Below are 25,557 nucleotides of genomic sequence, written 5' to 3'. Positions count from 1 at the left end.
TACAAAGATAAAAAGGGCCATGATTTTTTCAACCCCCCCCCCCTGTAGGAATGATGCGCCCTCCGGGACGTCAAAAAGCGTTAAAGTTGCTCACAATCACTTTTAGAGGGCGGTGCATAATCCTAAAGGGGGGTGAAAAAATCATATATAAAAATCATGAACAATAGAGGTTAATTAGGAAATGACTACTATGCCCTTAAAATTAGTAACAGTAGGTTGGGTACATTGGGGGATTTGCTAGGGAAAGGCATTTCCTGGCTGACTTTTCATGACAGAACAGCCATCGGGGATGAATCAAAGTAATAAGACAGAAGCTGCTGAAAGTGAGCCACATGGCTGTTCTCTCATGCAGAAGTCAGTCGCGAAAATGTCTTTCTTCAAAATTCCCTAGCAAATCCCGGATATTGGTGAATGTATGAAGACATTTTTGTCATATCAATGGTCATTTTTGTCTAAATTCGCTTGGAATTCCTTTTTTTATGAGATAGTGTATCCCCGCTCTAATTTCTAGGGTAAGACTAGACCTGGCAAACGGGTGGGTCGGGCGGGTCAACCCGCGGGTGATGCAGGTGCGGGTCACACGGGTCGGATCAGGAAATGACCCACATTTTTGCACGTCAGAATTTAGGTGACCCGCGGACACGGGTCGCGTTTGCCAGGTCTAGGTAAAGACTATTCCCTACAAAAGCACGCAATCACCCGTATACCGCGCACAATCACCCGTATACCACGCGCATCAGATAAGCCCGGGCATTCGAGCTCGCGTCACTGGGGTAGCATACCCATGACTTTAAGCTGAAAAGCCACACCCGTACGGGTTTTGGAATTCCTTTCTGGCTCCATAGAGGCATTAGTGAGCCAATATATGAGAATATTAAGAAAATTAAGGAAAGAGATAATCTCAATATAATCTAGCTGCCTAATAAGCCAACCTACCTCAATTTACCATCAAATCAAATCAGAATCCCAATCTACTTTCCGATTTGCTACCAAGATGATTGGTGAGATTTATAATCAATCCAATGGCTAGATCTAACATAACCCCTCGCTCCCTTCCCCCCCCCCCCCCCCCCCCCCCCCCCACACACAAAAAAAACGAATATAGACTGAAAATAGGAGAAATTATATGGTGCTCAACCGTCAAGTTGTGGGTGGTACGATGAAGGCATCCCTTTATATTTGATCCAACAGCAGCCTCTTAAAAAGTGAGCTGCTGTTCGATCGAACATCAAGGGTGGTACTGCCCACAAGGGACTTGACAGTTGGGCACCATAAAAAAAACTCTGAACATCGATATACGTTTGATTATAACAGATATCCCCAGAAAGAAATGTGAAAATTTGCCAACAGTTGTTGTCAGCTAAATGTTGGCTGATGTATGGAAGATGAAGATTCTCACATGGTTCTAAAGAATGTGCCTCTTTAAAGAGGGGCGATGATATTTTCACCCCCCCGGTTCGCATGCGCCGCCCTTATGACTGATTTGATGTCAAAAAGCATTAAAGTGGCCCACTGTTGAACTCAAATCACATTATAAGGGGGCGCATACATACTTCAGGGGTGGGGGGTGAAAATATCATCTCCCTAGAAGAATCATGCACTTTGACTTAAAGTAGCCACTGTCGCATTAGCATCGACCAGCCTCTCCAACTGGACTAGAATAAAGGAGGGTCGCCCGGCCCATGAATGTAGCCTGATAGCTATTCCTGCCCCAACTTAACCAGGTCTGGTACTGGTACTGTAAGGAATTAATAATGAACAGAACTCTACTAACAAATCTCTCTTTGAAACCAAATGTCCGGATATGTTTGATTCCTAGAGCTACTCCTATGATCAAGGAAGATGAAGAGGAAGAGGAAGAGAACTGGACAACCAAGCAATAAGTTCTTTCATTGCCGCTGCTCCGAAATATTGCAATGCCACCTTATCCATCCAACACCGGAGATGGAAGCACCCAGCCACGTCTGGTAGAGAACCCAATTTTTAGCAGGTGTTCAAATTATTTAGTTATGTTTACAAATATTTCATAGGTTGGAAAGGGTGCAAAATCCCAACATCTCCAAGCAAAAGAAAACGCCAATGTGCATCATTTGAGTGCGTCACAGAAATTTGAAGAAGCCGCATCTCTCTTGTAAGCAGATCCCATTCTAATACAGAACATTTTTTGAAGAAAATAAAAAAATACATCCAATCATATCAAATGTTTCATAGGCCCTGATTTAGATCTCTTATAGCCCAAAACTCATGCCAATCATGCAATTCTAACTTGCAATAACATGCATTCTTTGATGAACTAGATGTTGTTGTTTTTACCATCCATTTTCAGTGAGGAAAAGTACATATTTTACATGTTAGAATGGCAAATTGGCATGATGTATTGGCATAGGAAATCCAAAGCAAGACCTGTCAAATGGACAGTTAAGATCATTCAAAGATGCGATCCACTAAGATAAAGTGGGTGCAGCTCATTTCGCTACAATGATTTCGCACCCTGCTAAATCATTCCCTCATAACTTAGTTATTCCGAGCATATTATTATATGGCAGGTTCCACCTCTCTCCTGTGCCAGGTCTTGACACGGATGCCATGTGTAAATGCATAGTCCGATCTGAATGTTAGAGGGTTGATCCTAACCCTCTATAGATCGGAGGGTTAGGATCAACCTATGGAAATGATTTTTGACCCACAACCTATTTAGGCTGTGGCCCATCTAATGGACGGTTTGGATCATCCTATGGTGCGGTCCGTACCGTACTTTTAATAAAGCGAGGAGTGCCCTCATCAAAATACAGTAGTGCTGATAATATTTCCCTATATATATATATATATATATATATATATATATATATATATATATATATATATATATATATATATATATATTCACAAACAGGTAAATATAATATAAAAAAATGATGCTTAGATCATACAACCTTGCATTGAGAGAACGGCATTGACTGCTAAGGCTCATTGATCATTTCCGATACCCAGAATACACTGTGCGAGATGTGTCAAATATGGCTCAGCTTGAGAACTGTTGCTTAAGATGGGCCTAAGACTCTGAAGTTCAGTATTGAATTCCTTCTCAAATTTCCTGCAATCATATAGAAATAAAACAAGTTCAATATAAATTTCTTGGACATTTATTTTTCATCATAATGATTTTTTCGTTGGCTCAAGTCAACAGCTTACATAACAGAATCGTTGACCGTTGTGTCTTCCACTGACAATTTTAATGCCTGGAATCTATTATGCATTGATCTCCTTGGTTTGGATTTTTCCAGTACAAAAGAACTATCGGTGGTAGTCTCAGGATTGGGAATGTGAATCGATGGTATCAACCATTGAATTGTTGCTGCGTATTGAAGGCATATTGATTTTAGCTTCTCCACCTTCTGCATATGGACAGTTTTAGCATTAGGAGCCTGAAACGAATGCAAGGTGGAAGGTGGGCAGTAAAATTGTAGAAACAATAAAGTTATTCCTGAACTTGAAAAACTAAAATGACTAATGACGCTCTGTTCAAGAACTCCCCGAGTCAATCATTGACTCACCAGAGTCGACTTGGTTTTACCTTGGTTGAGTTCTCGGCCGAGTCAGTTTCTCCCTACCAAGTTGATCCAAAAAAAAACCGCACCCAAGTTATAAAACATCAACCGCATCAATCATTGACTCACCCTAGTAGACTACTTTTTATCTTGGCCAACTTGTCCAAGTCCGAATATTAAAATATAGTATTAAGGAGCCCACTACGATGGAAACTTTAAGATGATGCTGAAAATATTATTTGATTTTCAACAGTTTGTACTAACTCTGCCCATGAGTGTATGGTTAAATGAGACCAATGGTACAAATTATGCACATAAACTAGGTTTTTCCAGTATTGATAACAGTTGGACTTAATCTAGCTTGAAATTAAGGCACATAACAGAAACATGAAAACAAAGGTTTCGGTTTCGGTCCCAACTGAAATCTGAAATTTTGGTATTTCGGCCGAAATCTGAAACCATGATTATAAGTGAACACACAATACATAGGAATTCACGTTGGCCTAATTTTGTGTGGCTGATATGCTGGCTTGGTATCAACATTCACCAATGGGTTCGACCGTTAGTTTTTTATCATCTTTAAATAAATAAAAAAAATTCCCCAATGGGTTCAACAGAAACAAGCACTGCAGAAAGATAAAAGAAAATTTCCATGTATTTGTGGTCCGAGAAATACTAACAAGACTAGAAAGTATTTGAATTAAACCACACAATACAAATGAACATTGAAATATGCTCGCTGAGGATCCATATGCACATTTGTGATGAATAGTGACTTTGGGTTCATAGCGTATACTTGACTTATATTACATAAATCTTACCAAGATGGCAATAAGTAGTGCAAGCAGCAAATAAAATATTGAGTTCCAAGTTCCAAACTTCACGGTACCCAGTTAACATGATGGACCTTTATCAAAAGAAACATTGTTCAAACTGATATAATGCATACACTTCCCTTGGTAATTGCATGTGATTTTGATTTTTCTCATGAGCAACATAAATCAACCCATAATGAAGTATTGTACAGTGTTCATGTCTGCTAGATAAGGTAAAAAGCTTACTGACCTCGAGAAGTTGAGGCAAAAGAAGCAAGCATTCTTCCAGACATTTTTCTAGGAAAAAATCATGGTATTGGATAACCTGTCATGCCTCATCCATCAACAAAAATTGTTCTTTTAGATACAAAAAAAATTCGTTGTTGATTTACAATAAGTATCGATAACATAGCAAGTCTAAAGGAATGCGGAGAAGACCTCATCTATGCTCTTTGCAGTTCGAAGTCTATCATTCATCACATGCCAATTGGGTTCAAGTACCTGAAAAGTTAGGCACAGAGGTACTGTTACAATAACTAAAAGAAGCACTTTGATACCCCAACCTTGTAATAAAATCAACATACTACAAAAATGAAGGACTAAAGCCTACCTCAAATGTTAAATAATGTAGAAGGCTATTAATAAATTTAAGCATGCTGCGGCAGAGCACTGACGATCGGGAGATGGGTGTTCCTAATATGTTAAGACCACGGACTCCCTTGAAATAAATTAGTTAATATAGATTGAGCAAATGCTCCAATAAGAGAGTAATTAATTTAGAACAGAACAAAAAATGTAAGTGAATGAAACACAAAACCATACTTGATGTACTTGCCATGCACTACAAAGTTGGCGGTTGACATGTTTACAATGAAACAAGAAGCGAAAAATCAACTGGTACTTTGTTAATGCCTTTCTTGAAATAACAAGGGAGAGTGGCCATTGTACCTATTCATATACCAAAGTTAGAACGGACTGATTACTGAGAAAGAACTACGATAGGAAATGACCCAAGGACCACCAGAATGCAAACAGACCTTGTAACTCAGACAGAATGTTTCCAGGCCAGTAATGCTTACAGACTCTGTCTGATCATTACCATCAGAATTAGACTTTTTGATATCGGAACGATTATTAGCAAGTAAATTTTTCATTCCATGTTCCAGATCTTTCATCATAGCCAATCTGTTAAGTAAAGAGGATCGCTCCTGTGGGGAAAGAGAAAGAAATACATAAAGAGAGAATCGAAAGATTCATTTTCACCAATTCTCTAACATAAATGTAAGAAGATAAAAGAAAGTTACTTACCACACAACAAATCAACTCCTCGTGACAAGGATCTGCTGCAGCAGTAGTGGTGCGCAAAGCAAGGTCCAAGAGAGACTTTTTTATTTTATTTTTGCAAAGGATCAAAGATAATATCAAAAGGAAAAAAAAGAGAGAGCTCAAGATTAGATCCAAAGAAAAAAAAAAGAAAAAAAAAGAGCCTAACCTGCAGCTTCTCCACAGATATGTCATCAGGTCTTTTAACAAGCTCATCCCGAGCTATATCCATAAAATGAACCAAGAAATCACCCTGTGACATGTTTACAACTCATGAATTCACTCTAAAAGCCCAACTGCTTCCATTTCCTTATAATAATACTACATTCAAAACAATAAAACACAAATCGCGTGCTAATTCATAATGGTAGTCCATGCACAAGGGCATTTACAACATAAAAGTGGAATACAATAACACAACTCCATGAGTCAATCTATATTTGTAAGATATGGCTTTGGTAAATTCAATACACCAAGAACTACTCATGCCACGTAAATTTCATATCTTGGGTAGGTAACTAGTTACAGAGGTATAAGGGGAATCTGATAAAAGAATCAGTTAGTAGCCTAGATGTCCGGAAGGCCACGTCAAAAACGAGGTGTAAGGGGAGGAGAAGCCTCTCTATTTTGATGGAATCCGTCAAGGAGGGCACAATTATGAAAATATCAGTTGAAAACTTGGTGAATGTATCTATGGTAGATATTATTGGTGTGGGTAGTCTCATCGCAGATTACTTTGGAAGGCTCAGTAGCATGAGTGGGTGTGTTCCTAGTGAAAGGGCAATTTCCCAGGAGGGAAGCATGTCGAGGGTTAATCACTTTTCACTGGTTAATGAGGTCAGTGAGGGGGTTTGTCTTGACACCCGGGTTGGGGGGGGTTGGAGATGATTTTCGGGATGGGGGTTTAGAGTCAGTGGTCAACTATACTTTAGGGGTTTTCAAGAACTTAGGGGTGGTGGGATCTGGGGGTGAGGAGAATATTAAGAACCAAATTAGGTCCACAGAGGCGAGGGATAGGGAAGCTCAAGACTATGCTAAGAGATCAGCTGAGTCAGCCAAGAAGAAGGAAAGAGAATTAAAAAGGTTAGAGTCTGGGATTAATTACAGTGGAGGCCAGTGTGAGGAGGGGCCCGGTCTGGAGCAGGGAGGAAGAACAAGTGAAGGCCGTAAGGGGAGGAATACATCTAAAAAAAGTTATCCATGAAGATTATGTCATGGAATTCAAATGGGTTGAGGTCGTAGGGGAAGAAATTGCAAGTTAAGGAGCTGGTAAAGAGTTTTAAACCGGATTTGATTTGTCTGCAAGAAACAAAGTTAAATGTGGTGGCGAGAAGGGTCATTGGGGGTATGGGTCTCAGGGAGGAGTGGGAGTTTGACTTTATTCCATCTCAGGGGGCTTCTGGAGGAATTGTAGTGGCATGGAAAGATAGCTGCTGGAAGAAAATTGACTTATGGAAGGGTAAGTATTCTCTCTCAGTGGCGCTTACGAAGGTTGAGGATGGATCCCTGTGGTTGTTTGCAGGTGTCTACGGTCCGTTTACCAGGGAGGCAAAGGAAGAATTTTGGGAGGAATTGGATCGAGTTAGAAATTCGTGCCCCTTTCCTTGGAGTATAGGTGGTGATTTCAATGAAATAAAGGCAGTGGAGGATAGGCTTGGATGTTCAAGAATTTCGCAGAACATGCAGCGATTTATCGATTTTATTGCAAATTCTGAGTTAAACGATCTGCCGTTGGCAGGTGGATCTTTTACTTGGGCCAGAGGTGAAAGTAGGAGCCGGTTAGATCGTTTCTTGATTTCTTCAGAGTGGTTGGAAATGGTCCCGGAGGTTTTTCAAAACACTTATACACTCAGTCTCGGATCACTGCCCCATTCTGCTTGATCCTAGATTGGAGTCGCGGGGTCCCAGCCCCTTTCGACTTGAGATCGCATGGCTTGATTACCCCCAAATGGAGGAGAAGATGGAAGAATGGTGGGAGATGTGTATGGCAGAAGGTCCGGCTGATGTGGTGATTGGCAAGAAATTAAGGTTTGTAAAGAAGAAACTAAAGGAGTTGGTAGCAGTAAACAAAGAAAGTTTGAATGAAAGGAAAAGTTGGCTGGAGCTTAGGCTAGTAGAGCTATCTGCTCTAGAAGAGAGTGGTTTGGGGGGCGAAGATGAGCTTCAAGAGATGGGGAGAGTGAAACAAGAACATCAGGCTATGTTGTTGCATGATGAGATTACGTGGAAGCAAAAGTCCAGAGTTAAATGGCTGGTTGAAGGGGACAAAAATACAGCGTATTTCCATGCAATGGCAAGTGCTAGGAGGAGGAGGAATAGAATTGTGGTACTAAATGACAATGGTAGGATGGTGTCATCAAAGGAAGGCATCTCTTCAGCCATTATATCTTTCTATTCCAAACTCTACTCTGAGAATTTGTTGCGTTCTATCCTGGAAGATGTGGCTTTTAATTGTCTTTCTTTGGAGGAAAGCTCAAAGCTGGAAGTTCCTTTCGGTGAGGAAGAGATTGAAAAAGCCCTTTTCTCTCTTTCCAAGGATAAGGCTTCTGGTCCGGATGGTTTTTGTTTGGCTATTTTTCAGTCTTGTTGGTCGGTGGTGAAATGTGACATTCTCAGATTCTTCAAAGAATTTCATGAGGGAATGCATCTTGATAAAGGAACGGGAGCCACTTTTATTACCCTGATCCCCAAGATAGAAGGAGCCTCCAAGATTTCCGACTTCCGGCCAATAAGTTTGGTGGGATGTCTGTATAAGGTGCCTGCAAAGGTGTTGGTGGATCAAATAAAAGTAGTGTTGCCTAGGCTTATTTCCAATAGCCAAAGTGCTTTTGTGGATCAGAGGCAGATTTTGGATTGTTCTTTGGTAGCAAACGAAGCCATTGATGATTATTTCAGACAAGGAAATAAAGGGGTGGTTTGTAAGTTGGACATGGAAAAGGCCTATGACAGGGTAGAGTGGGATTGTTTGGACTATCTACTGGGTAAAATGGGGTTTGGCAATGAATGGAGAGGTTGGATTAGAAGATGTATCTCGTCAGCGTGGTTCTCGGTTTTGATTAATGGCTCGGCAAAAGGATTCTTTAAATCATCGAGGGGTTTGAGGCAAGGGGATCCGTTATCTCCCTTTCTGTTTGTCATCGTGGCGGAAACTCTTAGCAAGCTTATTCAGAAAGGCAGTGAAATAGGGCTGATAGAAGGTTTTAAGATAGGAAAGAACAAAGTGGAAGTTTCAATCCTTCAATTTGCGGATGATACTTTACTTTTCGGTGAGCCGGATCAAGTTAAAGTGATGAGCCTCAAGGCAATCCTTCGATGCTACGAGATGATTACAGGTCAGCGATCTAATTTTGCGAAATCAAGCATGTTGGCAATCAATTTACCCCCTTTTGAAGCTAGCAGTTGTGCTGCTATTTTGGGCTGTAAGGTTGAAAAGCTTCCTTCTTCTTATCTTGGTCTTCCATTGGGAGTGGGGAGGCCTAATAAAGCTCTTTGGGATCCGATAATTGCTCGAATTGAGAGAAGGTTGGAGACTTGGAAAAGAAGATTAGTCTCAAAAGGGGGTCGATTGACCCTAGTTAAGGCAGTTATGGCAAATATTCCAGTTTATTTCCTATCGTTATTTAAATGCCCGGTAAGTGTGGGGTTGAGGATAGAGAAGATACAAAGAAGATTCCTTTGGGGGAGGGGTCGAATGAAAAGAAGGGTATTCCATTGGTTAAATGGGAGAAGGTTTGTGCTCCAATTAAAAAAGGTGGTTTGGGAATTAGGAAAATTAAGGGTTTCAATTCTGCATTGTTGTTGTTTAATAACATGTTGTAAGGTAGTTTAGTCATTACCTCTAGTATAGAGGGTATTGTAGTCTTTGTACTCACTTGCCCTATTTGGGCCTATATATACATCATATTCATGAGGAGCTCCCTAGTGGAGACTCTCCATCCTTCACTCCTCTTCTTCTTCCTCTCTTCTAACCCTAATCTCATTTCTAACATACACGAGCGCGAGAGAGATTTTCTTCAAAAAAAAAAAAAAAACAGCATTTCTGTACCCTAGAAATCTCACTCTTTCTCTTTCATTTAGTCAAACCCATTTCGTTTTTAACCCATTTTCCCTCTATCGTATATCTCAAAACAAAACAAAATTCATGTTTGTATTACTTGTGTAAACCCATTTTGGGTTCTCCTCCACTCCAAAGTTCTCTTTATTTTCTCTTCTCTATAGCTTTTTTGGCCTATGGCCTTTGTCTTTCTCATCTCATCGTCAAGGTGCACCCCAAGTGTTTGATGAAATGTCTCAAAGGGGTTTTGTGCCTTGAAAGTGTTATTTTTGTTTCAAGTTGAAGGCCTTTGGCCTCAACTTGAGGAGGAGAGTTGTCTTGTATTGTTTCTTGCTGTTCTCTTGTGCTTGTCTTGTTGTCGTCTTCTTATCAGCTCTTTCTTTCTATTACCTTCTATGTCTTTTATGTAGTTCTTCAAGGCGCGCACCAAATATTTGATAAAATATCTAAGAGAGGTGTGGTGCCTTGTTTGTCATCTTTCCTTTTTCTTCTTCTCTACGGCGCACACCAAGTGTTTGATCAAATGTCCGAAGCGGTGTAGTGCCTTGTTTGTCTTCTTTTGGTTGCAAGTAGAAGGTATTTGACCTTCAACTTGAGGTGGAGTGTTTTCATGTAGTTCTTTGTGTCTTTTCTTAGGAGTGTTGTCCACTTTGTTGTCTTTGCTTGAGGGGGAGTGTTGTTAGTGTTGTCTTTGTCTTCTTGAGGGAGTGTTGTCTTGTTTCATGTCTTGTTTTTCATGTCTCTTCGTGTTGTCCGGCTTTATGCCTTATCTTCACCGGGCGATGGTTTCTCCGTCGTTGGTCGGTTATCTTCTTCCCTGTCTTCTTCTTATCTCGAGGAAACTGTTTCTCCGTCGACCTCTCATTAGGCGACGATGTTCATGCCGTCGGCCTTCTTTCCAGACGATGGTTTCCCTATCGTTGTTCGGTTATCTTCTTCCTTTTATCTTGTTATCTTGAGGCGGCGGTTTCCCCGTCGACCTCTCATTAGGCGACGATGTTCATGCTGTCGACCTTCTTTCTAGACGATGGTTTCCCCATCGTTGGTTGGTTATCTTCTCCCTCCTTTTCCGGGCGATGGCTTCCATATCCAGCGTTGGTCGGCTCTCTTACAGGCGACGATCTTTTTCTCTCGACCTATCTTTTCCGGACAATGGTTTCCCCATCGTTGGTCGGCTCTTTTCAGGCGACGATGTTCATGCCGTCGACCTTGTCTCCAGGCGATGGTGTCCCCATCGTTGGTTGGTTATCTTCATCTTCTTATTTTCAGGCGACGATTTTCATGCCGTCGACCTTGTCTTCGATGGTTTCCCCATCGGTAGTTATCTTCTTCTCTTGGCATTAACTACTTAGCTGATGTTCTCGCTCGTGGTGCTTCGTCATTGTTTGTGTGCGCACCTTTGGTGTGACCCCTTTTTGCTCAATGGATCATTGTTATTCCCTTACCAAGGTGCCTCAGTTCGATCCTTCGTGGTTCCAGACTTATTGTCGAGTTCTCATTCAGGGGGAGACCCGGTTGCGACCGCTCTCGCCGTAGTGCTACTTCAGGAGGAGTTGTAACTTTTTGGTGGCCGCTGATCTCAACGACCGTACTCGCTTGGTGGTCGTTATCTCTTGTTATGCTTTCCTTATGTATTCACCGTACCAGCTTGAGGAGTGTTATACCAAGCTGGATGTGTGTATGAGCTTATTGTATTTTTTGTTATTTTTAGTTGTTTTTTGTAATCTCCTTTGTATCAAGCTGGAATTCCCTAGTATATACACTCCAGCTTGAGGGGGAGTGTTGAATAACATGTTGTAGGGTAGTTTAGTCATTACCTCTAGTATAGAGGGTATTGTAGTCTTTGTACTCACTTGCCCTATTTGGGCCTATATATACATCACATTCATGAGGAGCTCCCTAGTGGAGACTCTCCATCCTTCACTCCTCTTCTTCTTCCTCTCTTCTAACCCTAATCTCATTTCTAACAGTTGTGTAAGTGGTTATGGCGGTTTGGTGAGGAGGAACAAGCTCTGTGGGCTAGAGTAATTGGGAGTAAATACGGGGTGCTCGATGGTAAATGGGAGTCGGCAGATGCTTTTGAGAGAATAAGAGTTTCGATCTGGAGGGATGTGCTTCGTTTTTCAAATGTTTTTAATCAGGGCTATAAGTTCAGAGTGTATTCTGGAAGGCGTATTAGGTTCTGGCTTGATGTATGGTGCGCAAATGAGACCTTGGGATCGCTATTTCCAGATTTACTAAGAGTGGCTGCAGATAAGAATGTTTTCGTGTGCGACTGTTTTAAAAGAGTGGATCAGAAAGTGATTTGGTGTCCACGATTTAGAAGGAATGTTTTTGAAAGAGAACTAGAGGATTTATCTTCCTTGTTTGAGCTACTTGAGAAATGCTATATTAAGAAATCCGGTGAGGATAAAAGAATATGGATTTGGAATTCATCCGGAATCTTCTCCGTGAAATCTGCATATGCTAAGTTTATTCCGGACGTTGAGGATTCTTTTGTGGCTAAGGTTTGGTCCTTTCATTCCCCCCCTAGAGTGTCTTTTTTTGGTTGGTCTGTAAGTAGCGGGTGTATCCAAACCATTGACTTTCTGAGAAGAAGGGGTTTATGCTTGATTGATCATTGTCCGTTATGTCTGGAGGATGGCGAATCTATTGATCACTTGTTCATACATTGTAAAGTAGTAAGGGTGATATGGGGTTTAGTCTGGGAATTTATCCCTTGGAAAAAGAAAGGGAAGGTGCTGTGGAGGATTTGCCTTTTAGCTCTATGGTGGTCGGTCTGGAAAGAAAGAAATTGCAGGGTTTTCGAGGGCACAGCCACTTCATCAATCAGTATTTATCAGAGGATTATAGCTATGTCTATCCAATGGGCGAAGAGTCTTCCTATGTTCAAATTCGTGTCGGCTTATGATCTGTGGGTGTAATGACTGCCATCCAACTTTTCTTGGATACCTTAAGAATTGGGTCATTGGATCGTTTTGATCATATTTTCGAGGGTGGAGATCGTCGATCAGTATTTGATCAACCCTCGATCTCATAAATTTAATCACTTTTCGCACTATGATTAATTTAGATCTGTTGATCTTTGAATCGATGGTTATTGAAAGGTTATAATTAAATTTCCCTAAATAAAGGAACAATAGAAGAATTTTCATAAAAATAAATTTCCATGGAAAAAAATTTCACTTAAAGTATGGAAAACAAAAGGCTATAGTTAAGAGGAAGAGGCCCACGTATTCTCTTCCATGGGGATACATGCGCACACTCCAAAAAAGAGTGTGGGGCCACTTTCAATTGATTCAAACCCAAAAAGTGAGTTGTATTTCCAGTTGTTCCTTTTTAAGAATATGATCTAAAAATCTAAGTGTATTAAAATATTATTGGGAATATCTTTTGGCTAATGAAAAGGGAGTGATTGAGATATAAAATAGGAAATTTTTCCTAATGTTGTGAACCCTTGCACGATCTCCACTGATGGAGAACCGTGTGCACAACTTATTGTGAGCTATTAATTTTCCTTTCTATTTTTAAACAAAAATAAAATCCCCACTATTTAGTCACATTACCTTGTAGATAAAATCAAGGGCTTTGATTGTTAGCAACTGCCATATCTCTTTGATTCTCTTTAAGTAACCAACCAATCAAAAGAAAGAAAAAGGAAAGAATGCACGTATGCCCTTCCCATCTTCTCACGTCAACATAGAAAGTGAGACAATAAAATAAAAATAAGAAAATAAGTGTGTGTTTCCCTCTATCCCCATTCTCGCCTAGTTTTGAGAACGAGAGAGAGAGAGAGATCCATCAACAATATATATATATATATATATATATATATATATATATATATATATATAGATTGAAGAAGAAGAAGAGAAAAGTAAGAAGAAGAAGTGGAAGGCCTTTTTTTTCATCCTATTCATAATTCCAAGTATGTTCAGATTTAATTAAGTTGTTGATTTCTTTTGATAAATGAGGGATGTAATACTCATGATTTTTGGTAGATGAATTGATTTCCTCAATTTAAAATCATGATTTCCATATGAAATTTTATTACTCAAGTTTTACAGTGGATGAGGCAATGAAATCGTAAGGCTTGACTTTTATTTTATTACTCAAATATATTTTGGTCAATTTTAGGGTTTTATGTGTATTGTGAATAGGTATGTCTTACAATTGATTCTTTTTATTAGTATTAGTAAACCTTCCAAGTGACCATATATGTATGTCTTATAGACAGACTTCTAAAACCAAAAGATTTCTTTTATATGATATAATTAATTTCAATTGTTTTTTTTTTGGGTCCAATGAGTTTATACATGTAAGCATTTATTTCATATACCTTACGTATAGAGGTGTATCTAAATTTTGTTTATTTTCAAATAATGGGCATAAATCGAATTTTCTTCTTTCCAGGTAAGTATCCATTGTCTCCGCCAATTCTATGACAATGAATCGAACAAATAAAATTTTATCGTGCCTTCCTCTGTTGGTCAGTCCTACGTCTATATAAGAGTGGAATCACTGATTTTTTTTCAGATAAGTTTTATACCATAAGTACATGGAAAGTAAAATGAATTTCCTAGTAAAACTATTATTCATATGTACCTAGAATTAAAGAGAGAAAAATATTTCGTTTATAGGCCATTTTCAGTATCTTTTAGTAAAAAGGTATCATGTTTTTCCGTTTATATATATAAAAAAAATGATTTATTTGTATGTGATCTTATATAGTCTGTGCATGTACAAAACCATTGGTTTAAATGATTCGTTTGGGGTATTGCGACTCATTTTTTTTAGTTGCTAAATAGTCCAGACCTTAGGCTGTTTGTATACCACATTTTGGTATACGAAATAGTCCGGATTTAAGGCTGTATGTATGCCTCACTTTGGGACACGAAACCGTCCAAATCTAGGGGTTTGTGTGCCCTACTTTGGGGCACGAAAACAATTCAGATTCCAGAACTTTTTGTGTGTGATTTAAAACTATAAGAATATGTTCAAATGTAGGGCAAAATGTGTAATTGAAAAACTTAGGACATATAGGGATTTTCATTGTTCTGTTCATAAATTTGATTACAGGATCTGAATCTTTCACTTCACCAGCGGGGCCGCTTCAAAATCTTTAGCTTCATAAATCAAAGGCAGGTGATAGCTAGACTTCATTAGTATGGTAGTTCAATTGATGCAATAGTGGTAAAGACTTATGTATGTTGTTAGATATTATTACTTCTCGTTAAATTTCTTAAAAGTGTTCAATCGTTCGTCATCTCGATTTTTTATTACTTCTCAAGATGTGAACCCAATAACCACCCCTATGTAAGCATATGAAAAGATTAAGAAAATAAAAGAAAGAAATATATGAAAGAAGGGATGAAAATGGAAATGGGGAAGGGTGATGGGAGGCCGTAGAGTCATCCCCGTATAATTAAGAAAAGAAAGTAAATAAATATACAACTTGGGAGGGTCGCGCAACTCCCTTGTTGATGTTGGAATCCTATGAAGACTATAAGTCTCTAGGCGGTATGATCTATCGTAAAACGTCTCGGGGGAATGGACCGTCTGGGCAAAAGACAAGAAGCTCATGGGAGCTGGAGTGTCTTGGGTTAAAACAATAATGATAAATCGAAAATGGATTAAATAAGTTTCAGAATTCTTTATGATGATTAGTAGATTTTATTCCGTCCTTATAGTTTAATTATCTTTAAATTGATTCTTGTACTTTATTGATTCACTGTTCCAGCATGCCTATTCAGCATCAATTTATATCATTCATCTTCGTTTATTAATTCTAGCATATGCATAATTGTTTGAATCTATTGTCTTAATCGGTAACCAATACTGGTGTCGTCTTCACATCACAAACTGCTGTGTAACCCAATTTTTCCCTACCAGGTATGGAGAACGTGGAAGAAGGAGCGTTCGAAAATGAGAAAATCCAAGGAGTCGTCGAAAAATAAATAGTGATGAAGAGGGGGATGACGATATCCGTCAACTTCCCTAGATGTTATTTCTTATGTTAGAAGAGTGTCATATGTTTCTTTTGAGACTTTGAGTTATGTTTGAGTTTTAGATTATCTATGTTTTCTTTTATTAATTGTCGTTAAGAACATTTCTATTTGGAATAATATTGGAGTTGGCAGGGTTATGGTTTTCAAAAAAAAAAATGGTTCGTAGCGACTGCCAGAATGGGTCGTTACAGTGGGAAATATGGGATGTCATCTGTATGGAAGGGTTAAATAGGCAGAAGATCGTTCAGAAGTGGGTTCCGCCGCCTGTGGGTTTTAGTACACTGAATGTAGATGAAGAAACCCGGGGTCTTCAGGTGTTGGAGGTCTGATGAGGGACAATGTAGGGGCTGTGGAGTGGGCGTTCTCTGGGAATGGGATTTCAGATTCGTCGGAGGCGGAAGTAAAAGCAGTGTACTATGGTATCCTTCACATTGAAAGACATGTCTTGAATAAAGTTGTTGTGGAAGGGGATTCCTCTAATGTTATTAGATGGATTGCTGGTAAAGCTCCTCCCCCTTAGAGATTTCTCAGCCTTATTGAGGAGATTTTGGACTGGGTGGCAGGGTAGGAGATTTCTTTTGCCCATGTTAGAAGATCAGCCAATGAAGAAGCTGACGGACTAGCCCATGTTTAGAGTGGTTCGATTATCTACCACCTTAATTGTATTGTGTCTCGCTGATGTGTGTTTTTCTTCTTTCTGTTTTCCCTTTGTATTCTGAGGACCAACTCGGTTCCATTTAATCAATATATCTCGCCATTTCAAAAAAAAAAAAAAAAAAAAACTAGTTACAGAGGTATAGTTGCAATATTGTAGAGAAAGAACTACATTTACAACACCATAACAGCAGTAAAGGCAGCATACAAGGGGTAGATTAGTTAGCATATAGTGTAACCTAGAAAGCGACCAGCTGAATAATGTCAAGAAAATCTATGAAATGCCAGTAGATGCAATGACTTTGCACAACAAAAAAACCAGATGAAAATAAATAAAAGTACCTGATCGAGAAGAAAATATCGCTTCATAGAGTGCAGTTTTCCCATGAGATCGTACTGTACAAATAAACAAGGCCTTAAGAGAAATTCACTACTGACATAAGCATTTCATAAATAAATAAAAAAGAATGCATGCATATAGAAAGATGGTAAGATCATGGACTTTAGATGATTAATGAAAACCAAATGATTTTTTTTTTTTTTGGAATAGTAATGAAAACCATATGATACCTTTTCTTTTATAAGATTCAGAAGCTCCCCACTTGCAAAATCATAAGCAGCTTTGATACACTCAAGATAATGATGGTTTGATCCAAAGTTAATCAGTTTTGAACTTTCTGATACAGGAACCTGTCCATGAGAAGCAATTAGATAATTTCATTTTTATTGAGTTATTGATATAAGGGGGAAATTAAGAAAGAATAGAAAGAAAAAAATCCTTCTTTCTTTTTCTTTGAACTTCCCCCAATAAAAAATCCTCCAATTCTCAAATGATGTGTTGAATGCTAATGGTGCCATATTCATCAAGCTTATATTCTATCAGAATGGGAGAACTTAAAAACCTGGACATTGTGCCCACATTCTCTCATGACATTTAAGTATTTTCCGGTAGTCAAAATTGTCCCTGCAGCATTTGTAAGGAAGCTGGGAATGTCATCCTTGAGGCTATAACGTTGTTGCCAATACTTAGCATCATAGTCCTGAGTGAGACTCTCCTATCAAAGGAAAATCATAGAGCCTTCAGGGTCCAAGCCGAAGTGTTATGATGTCACACATCAGGATTAATCTTAAATACCTTCTGAAATAATTTGTTCTCAGCAATGAAAAATTCCCCATAAGGATCATCAATTACCCCTTCATATACCCACCTAAAAGAGTAACAATTTTCAATAAGAAGCGAAAGATAATATAAAAAAAAGAGTCAACAAAACACTTTAGAATCCCTTCCCTAAACAGGTTTATGTATGAAGTGAAACTAATTTTAAGTTAAGAAGCTTTCCAACATGAGAAGTATGTGAAGTCAAAGCTTAACATTGCAAGATACTGAAGTATTTGAAGTAGTTGATCATTCAACAGTAAGTAATTGTCACAGAAAGGCTGCCAATAACCAAATACCTTTCTAATATGCAGAGAAAAGCAGAACTAGCATGCTCTGTCATCTTCTCTAGCAATGACCTCACCGCATTATCACCAGCCATTGCCTTAGCCTGAAATACTCAAGCAAAGAGAACCACAAGTTCAACCATGGTGACTAGTTTTTCCTTTGGTAAGAATAACCTCGGGCAATTGATTGTAAAAAAGAAAAATCAGATGCACTAGTCCATAATGATTTCAATTACGAATATCTTCATGTTGAGGTATGAGCACCAAAAGACTTGAAGCCTTATGAATATAACTCACCTGGATTTGCAAGAGGTTAAGAACCGATGAGCCCGAACAATTGTCAGTCGAAGCCTTCTCTATCATGGTGGACAAAGCATGTAATGATCCCACCATTGGCTGGCACACAAAGTAAAACCAGCATAGCAGAGGTGAGCAGGTATACAAGACTGTTTGCATGGAAATGTAAATTCAAGACAAACTTTAACCTGACAGAAGAACCATAATCCTTGAATGGAAAGTCTTCCAAGCAGGAATTGGTGTTCCAACTGTGCCACCATGGCTTGGTAATCCTGATATAAAAAATTAAAAAAAATAATCAAATGTGACGTGAACCTGGAATTTTATGAAAGAATAACCATTTAACTCAACCTTCAAAAATTGCTCATAAGAAAGAAGTGTGAGATGGAGTAGAGTGATATGTTGTGCTCAAGCTATTGTGATATAATTGTAAAAGGCGTGGGGTCCATTTACCTTATTGGGTCTCCCCCTTGCATTATATTAAAATATGATGTAATGGGTGCGGGATCCATTTATGTTAAAAGGGTCTCCCCTCCCTTTTTGGTGTTAAGTGGGGTTTTCCCCTTTTTCATGATATGATAAAAAAGGTCGTGGGTTGTGCTTCTCAAATCTTCACGAAACCTTTCTTATTCTCCTCTCCTTTCACTCTTCCTCCTTTTCCTTCCTCCTCGTAGTTAGATCTCTCTAACCTATTTCAAGTTGCTATCAGAGCCGAAGGGATTAGATCTGCTATGCGCACCTCCAAGTTACGCGGGGAAATCCTACCACCATGTGAAGGTTTGTCCATTGCAGGATTCATCAAGAAGGATCAGATCTAATACAGGTTGAGCGGATCTAGTAATGGTTGGTAGGCTCTGTTTTTTTTCCCCTCAATTGTGTGATATATATAGACTATTTTTAAAGGTGTATGAGATGCTTTATTGCCAATCAATCAAAAATATTAGAAAAATGGAGAAATGTTGTTTGGAAGATGAGTATTTGAGCTCTTTCCCTTCCATATCAATGTTTATGAGTTAATGTATGGGCCTGTTTTTTCCTGCCGTAAAGCTATTTTTTGGTTCATCTAAGCACATAAAGGGTGTCGATTATAGTGCTGAAATGTGCAGAAAATTCTGGATGTATCAGTAGCCATATGGGATGCAGCATCCCAGACTTGCTAACTTTGCCCGGATATATCAGTTACAATAAGACATTACTTATCATTGTCAAGGGGAGAAACCTATAGTTACCTATTTTGCTTCTCTTCAGCGTATGTGATAGGAATTGGATTGCTATGATACATATTGGCCTGTGTGCATGACGGATGATGCGTCCTATAAAATGAAGGTGGAGCAAAGCCGCATTATTAAGTTCCTTAATGGACTCGGCCTGGATTTTGAGTTGAGTGTGGTTCGGATTCGGATTCTTGGACAAGAAGAACTCCCTACTTTGCATTAAGTCTGCCCATGTTCAAAGTGTTAGACATTGGTGTGGCCTTTTAGTCAATTTTACTTGGATATGGTGAATGCTAGCTATTTTAAGCATGATAATAATTGTGATTATTTTTGCTTAATCTGCGGAAGCTTGTTTTTGCTTATTATTGCATTATTGTGGAGATGCATGTTAAGTAACTAGATGGATTTAATTAATCGTTGAGATTGATTAATGATCGTCAACAGGTATGGTCTGCTACTCATACGGCATAGATCAGCCCGACATCTGAGATGTGCAGGATGAGGGCGATTACGAAGAGGTAATACATCGCCTCGACGTCTGGGATGTGCGAGGAGGTGACCGCCCTGATTCCATAGGAGATCAGGATGATTGACCTGTTTCAGAGCCAGGATAAGGTATTCCCGAGATGAGTCAGATGAGCCTTATAGTCGTTGAGGACTGACCCTGCATGGTGTAACCGCATGACGATATATCTAGTTCCGGATAGCTGAGAGCTTTCCAGATTTACACCATGGCGTGCGCACTGGGTACGACACGTGCTTGAGACCACTACCTACAGGTGCAAGATTAATCCCTTTTACCTAGCACCGTGTGTGAGGAGCCGGTTCTGTAGGTAACCCTTGTGCCCTTAGGACCCTTCGCTTTGCTATGAAGTTGAGGTTTGATGCTCGCTACTTTGGCATGCTAACCTGCGGTTGTGATCGATTCGACCTATTGGCGCATTGCTGGGAAAGCAGTTAGACCGATATGGGATAGCATTGTGGTTTGGGAAGATCTCATGATATTTACACTATGGCTGGGCTATGGCATGCACTTGTTTCTCTTTATCTGCCGCGGCATTTTAATCGGGTTTTTCTATCGGTCATTTTGCAAACTGTTTTCTAAATCTATTTATATAATTAGATATGCTTATTTTGGAAAATGGTTTTGCAAAGCATTGGTTTACTCGACAAATGAGTAAGTGCATGCTGAGGTGAATGTGGGCTCTTTGGGATTAGAGCAGTTCATCTCGGTGTATATCGTGTGGGTCTAGCGCAGGCTAGATGGGATTGTGATGTTTCCGTGCTGGTCAGATGGAGATTTGGTACGGTGCTCTCGTTGAGGAGATGATTGTTCCCTGAGGTCTCACCTGTTAGGTTTCAGTATTTGAGGTCAGGCTTGGATGGTTGTGATTACTAGAGGGTTGGTTTTGTGCCGTTGGTTTGACTGCCTCTATGGTTTGGCATGTTGGTAATTATCATTGAGCTTATAGGGCTTTTTGGTGATTTAAGTTACTAATTGCGCAACTGTAAAAAAGTCGAAGAAGGAGGTTTGTTTGTTTGCCCTTGAGAGAGTATAGAGATTTTGGGTGTAATTTGGGAATTCCCAAGTTTCCTCCCTCTATATAAGTGAGCATAGGGCAAATTCTACAGACGTGAGAGTTCTCTCCTCCTTCCTCTTCTTCTTCTCCCCTAGCATCTTTCCATCCACCCTCGATCTCACTCGTCCATCTTCATCGGACTGAGATCTAACGGGTGTATAGTTACAACCTCCGTAGTGGTGTACGTACAAACCCCCTCAGGGTTCGCAATCGTCTTCCATCTCATTGTTTGTAATCTCTTTCACGGCATTCTACATGATTACGCGCCCGGTTCGGAGATCCTGGAGAGAAGATATTTGAAGTTCACTTCTGCATCAACGAACACAAAGTGAGGAGAGTCAGCTATCAACTGTACAGAAGTATAATGCCTCTGTGGTTTAAAAATCAGCTGATGCCATAAGGTATCCATTTAGAGAGTTCATCTACCTCCGCATACATACACAGGTAAACATGCATCGGCCCTCCATTCCTCCAATCCAGACCATTAACGATTATTGATTCCCGATCTTCCGATCACATGACGGGTATTTCCACTGTTTTTACAAAATGTTCCCTCTGCTCTGGTAAAGAAAAAGTCAAAAGTAATGGATGGATCACTCTCATCCACTGTTGGGAAGGGAGATGTTTCTTTGCACGCCCAATTGTCACAACCTTTCCATATGCTCCTAATCTCAGTACAAATTTGCTATCCATTAGTTGCATTACCAAGTTTTTGAACCATAGCATGACATTTTTTTCAACCCTTTGTATTTTTCGGGACCTGGATTCGAGGAGAATGATTGGGAGTGGTTGGGAATCTAATGGCTTGTACCTTCTCGAGACACCTTCAGTTCTTCCACCAGTACACCAGTCTAGTAATATCAGTAGTTTATCGATAATAAAAACCAAGTAATGTGTTGGCATTGTAGGTTGGATCATTTATATTTCCAGTCTTTAAAGAAGTTATTTCCTAAATTTTATACCCATGATCATTTGATTCCTTGGTGTGAAACTTGTGAACTTTAGTAAAGCACTATAGCGCGTCTTATCCCTTCAGTTTGAATAAAAGTATTATTCCCCTTAATATTATTCATTCTGATGCTTCCACTACCCACCAATTCTCTCTTTGGTCATTATTTCTTTGTTACTGTTATGGATGATTATATTCAAATCACTTGGAATTATCATCTGAAATCTAAGGATGATGGGTTCACCATCTTCAAAAAATTTCATGTTCGATACTATTATAAAATCTCTCCAATCTGACAATGGTGGAGAATACATGTATTTTGGTCTTAATTCTTGAATCTCATTTGGGTGTGAAACTTTTGAACTTTGCAAAGCGCTATAGTGTCTTATCCTTTCAGTTTGAATAAAAGTATTATTCCCTTTAATATTATTCATTCTGATGCTTGGGGTCCAATACCCACCAATTCTCTCTTTGGTCATTATTTCCTTGTTATTGTTGTGGATGATTATATTCGAAGCACTTGGGTTCATCATATGAAATCTAACGATGATATATTCACCATCTTAAAAAATTTCATCAGATGATCATATTTATGTTTGGTGAATTTCCCTTAGTTTATGTTTGTTTTACATTAGTAAGATAGGACCGCCATGGATGGCTCCAATGGCATTCCATGCAGTTAAGTGACGAATGAATATTATTAAGCTTGCAGTCATGGGGGTTGGAAAGCCTACCTCCACGTAAATTCCCATCCCTATTCTTTTTTTTTCTTTCTTGCTTTCTTCCTCTTCTCCCATACAAATTGTACCTTATTAGTTTCTAAACACTAATAGATCCAAAGATGTTCATTGAATGATCCTGAGCTTTGGCTATGTTAATTTTGGAAGAAAGGAAGGCTAACAAATGGATATTGATTGGTTAAGGATTTTGGTACATACAATTATATCTAAATCAAGACATCTTGGGAAGGTGGTAATGATTGATCTGTTTATTCAATAAATTACAATAAATGTAGAAGGTGATTCTAAGGCAGTCAATTGAGGCCTATTGTGCAAAGCCGGTTGGCCGCTGAACCATTTCTTGTGCGAAGTTAAGCCTTTTTAGCTGTTTTTTTCTTTTTTAATCTATCTCCTGGTCCTTCCAAAAAATGTTTTTGTTTCTACATTAGTTTATAACGTGAACCAAAAATTAGCAAACAATCAAATAAAATTGCAGCTTCATATTTTCAATTTCATTGTGTTTTTATCAGTTACCAAAGTAAAGTTTCACAAACAGTTAAAAAGAGGACATAACAACCAAACAAAGGTACATGAAGAAATAATTCAGACCCAAGAAACACCAACCAGAAGGAGGGTCCGTAGTGCAGCAGCAAAGGCATGATTGACCAGGCCATTCTTGAAATATGACCTTGACTCAACAAATTCATTGATCGTCAAAAAGTTCTCACAAATAGGAAATATCCGCATTGCAAATTCCTGCATTAGAAACAATCAGTTCTTGCCATCATACGCCCAAATTCATTACCAAATGGCAAAACCATCGTATAGGTTTCATACAGCCTTTTTGTCTCACCTGGAGTGCTAAGTCCATAGATGAATCAACCTGAAAGGTAAAGTGGCCTTCCCTCCCACGAACTTTTCTTATTGAAATATATCGTCCCTCAATGCCGACCAAGGCGGAAAGCAAATCATCAATAACTAATAGCTCCTGAATTCTCATAAAACATGTGTAAAAATAAAACCCAGACTATGAAACATAAACATGGCAATGAAACATTTACAAGCTCAACTTAAAAATGAAAAAAAAAAAAAAATTAAAAATGAGCTCTCTAATCTTCAAAGGGAGTTGTCAGTAATAAATTTTCTTTATAATTGACCGACTCCCAATAATATTAAAGGGGTCATTTTCATGATCATCTGCAAAAGTGCTAGAGACAAGGACAATCGATGAAGCAGAGAGGCTTACTAAAATAACCTAATTATGCTAGAAGGGTTTTGCTAAAATAACCTAATTGTGCTAGAATAACTTAATTAGGGCACTCATCGAGGTGCATTGGAAACATGATTTTACACACATTTTGAGAACGTGTTGAGATTTTAACAAATGTTTTCGTACATTTTCATTGGAAACATCTGTAAAATTATACTTCCAATGCAACTTAACAATAAAAACCCATGCTATAGTACCACAAATTAAATGATATGTTTCCCATTATAACAAGAAAACATACCTGAATAGAAGCTGGATAAGAGCCAACTGGATTTCGTGAACCTCGGTAGCTACGAGAAGAAAAGAACGATAGATACAGAGAAAGAAAAAGAGTATAAACACAACCATATTATTTGAGCCAGATTCAACTGAAATATGTGAAAAAACAGTCACTGCAACATAAAGGAATTATAAAAATATATATATAACATGATTTGAAAAAGAAAAAAAAGGAATCAGTACTAGAGTAATTTCAGAGAAATTGAGAGCGGTGAGCATTAGATTAGATCGCTACCTAAAGGAGTCCGAAATAATCCCCTTCGTTCCTGCATTTTGAGGTCTTTTTTCCTGATTCGAAGAAAGGGGGAAAAAAACAGATGTTAAAGATTATTGATGGAATTTTAGGAAAAAACTTTTACAAATGCAATCAAGATAAGAAGAAGATGATCTTACCTGATGAAAACGGCCGGTGAGAAACGGTCGTTCGATGTTCCATCGAGGAGTTGTAGCGCACTGAGCAGAATCCATGAGGAACAAATCCAGAAATTTCTAGGGCATCATACGATCCGCACTCAGATGCATGTAGAAGAGAAAGTTCAGAAAAAAAAAAAACAGAGGGTTTTGAAACAGAAGGGAGGGAAGGAAACACCCCTCTTTAGTGCGTGTTTGGCGAACCGTTTAAAACACCGTTTGGCGTTTGCAACACTGTTTCGGGGTCAAACGGCCGTTTGGGAGTGTTTGGGCGCGCAGCCACCGTTTGAAACGCCGGGTGTTTCAAACCCTCAAAACGGTGTTTTTGGGCTATGGGTTTTTACATGTTTGCCCTCACCAAAACCCATTTTTACATATATGCGCACGATTTTATGCGTTACGTCAAATACCAAAAAAGTGGGGGTGTTAATATCATTCTTGAGGATACAAATTTGTTAAATTGTTAATATTTAATTCAAAACAAGGGGCTGCTAATATCATTATATGATCTCTTAATTTTGATTTTCTAAAGATAAAAGAATTAAAAGAAACCCTAGTTTCTTACTTTCTTCATCTACTTTGCAACATTGCAAACCCTCTCACACCTCATTGCCTCAGTGCTTCCACTCGTCCGTGAAATCCGACTGATGAGAAGAAGAAGGAGAAGAACCCCAAAGGTATAGCCATTTATTTTTTTAGCAATAATGTTTAATTTTAATAGTGTTTGAATGAGATCCTAATGACCTTTTAATATTGGGCTTAATGAGAGAGTAATTGAGTTACATTGAGGCCAACCAAACAATGCCCTTTTTGGTCATTTTACCACTAAAACTCTGTTTTGGAGCATTTGCAACCAAACACACAATACCTCCGTTTGCCGTTTAAAACGCCATTTTGATCTAGCCAACCAAACATGAAAACGCCGTTTTGTTTTCAACGCTACGCAAACACATCTTAGTCTTCAATGACTTACTCTTTATAAAAAAGGGTAAT

General features: G+C 38.9%; 1 protein-coding gene across 4 annotated transcripts; it reads right to left on the bottom strand.

Annotated features, from left to right (window-relative positions):
* Positions 1 to 1,247: 1,247 nt before the first annotated feature.
* LOC143880889 (gamma-tubulin complex component 2-like) lies at positions 1,248 to 24,818 on the bottom strand. Of its 4 annotated transcripts, none has more exons than XM_077383867.1 (22): positions 24,547 to 24,818; positions 24,389 to 24,441; positions 24,116 to 24,164; positions 23,458 to 23,592; positions 23,229 to 23,360; positions 18,331 to 18,414; positions 18,143 to 18,241; positions 17,858 to 17,949; positions 17,538 to 17,610; positions 17,305 to 17,457; positions 16,973 to 17,092; positions 16,745 to 16,798; positions 5,856 to 5,939; positions 5,672 to 5,746; positions 5,401 to 5,571; positions 5,186 to 5,311; positions 4,974 to 5,081; positions 4,802 to 4,864; positions 4,614 to 4,688; positions 3,193 to 3,395; positions 2,934 to 3,094; positions 1,248 to 1,964 (listed from the first exon to the last, which is right to left on the bottom strand). In XM_077383867.1, exons 1-21 carry the CDS (start codon positions 24,619 to 24,621, stop codon positions 2,968 to 2,970), a joined length of 2,151 nt encoding a protein of 716 aa, XP_077239982.1. In that variant the 5' UTR covers positions 24,622 to 24,818; the 3' UTR covers positions 1,248 to 1,964; positions 2,934 to 2,967. The 4 variants fall into 4 exon arrangements, 3 of the variants coding, with proteins under 3 accessions (XP_077239982.1, XP_077239981.1, XP_077239980.1); XM_077383866.1 differs by lacking the exon at positions 1,248 to 1,964 and adding an exon at positions 1,980 to 2,147; XR_013251811.1 differs by lacking the exon at positions 1,248 to 1,964 and adding an exon at positions 2,708 to 2,837 and having other exon boundaries at positions 2,884 to 3,094; positions 24,547 to 24,817.
* Positions 24,819 to 25,557: the final 739 nt, after the last annotated feature.

Source organism: Tasmannia lanceolata, unplaced genomic scaffold, assembly GCF_043159265.1.
Source record: "Tasmannia lanceolata isolate RefF3 unplaced genomic scaffold, GAP_Taslan_0.1 ptg000007l, whole genome shotgun sequence".
NCBI lineage: Eukaryota > Viridiplantae > Streptophyta > Magnoliopsida > Canellales > Winteraceae > Tasmannia > Tasmannia lanceolata.
Note: the sequence above shows the minus strand (reverse complement) of the source record. Positions and strands in the feature narration are given on the sequence as shown.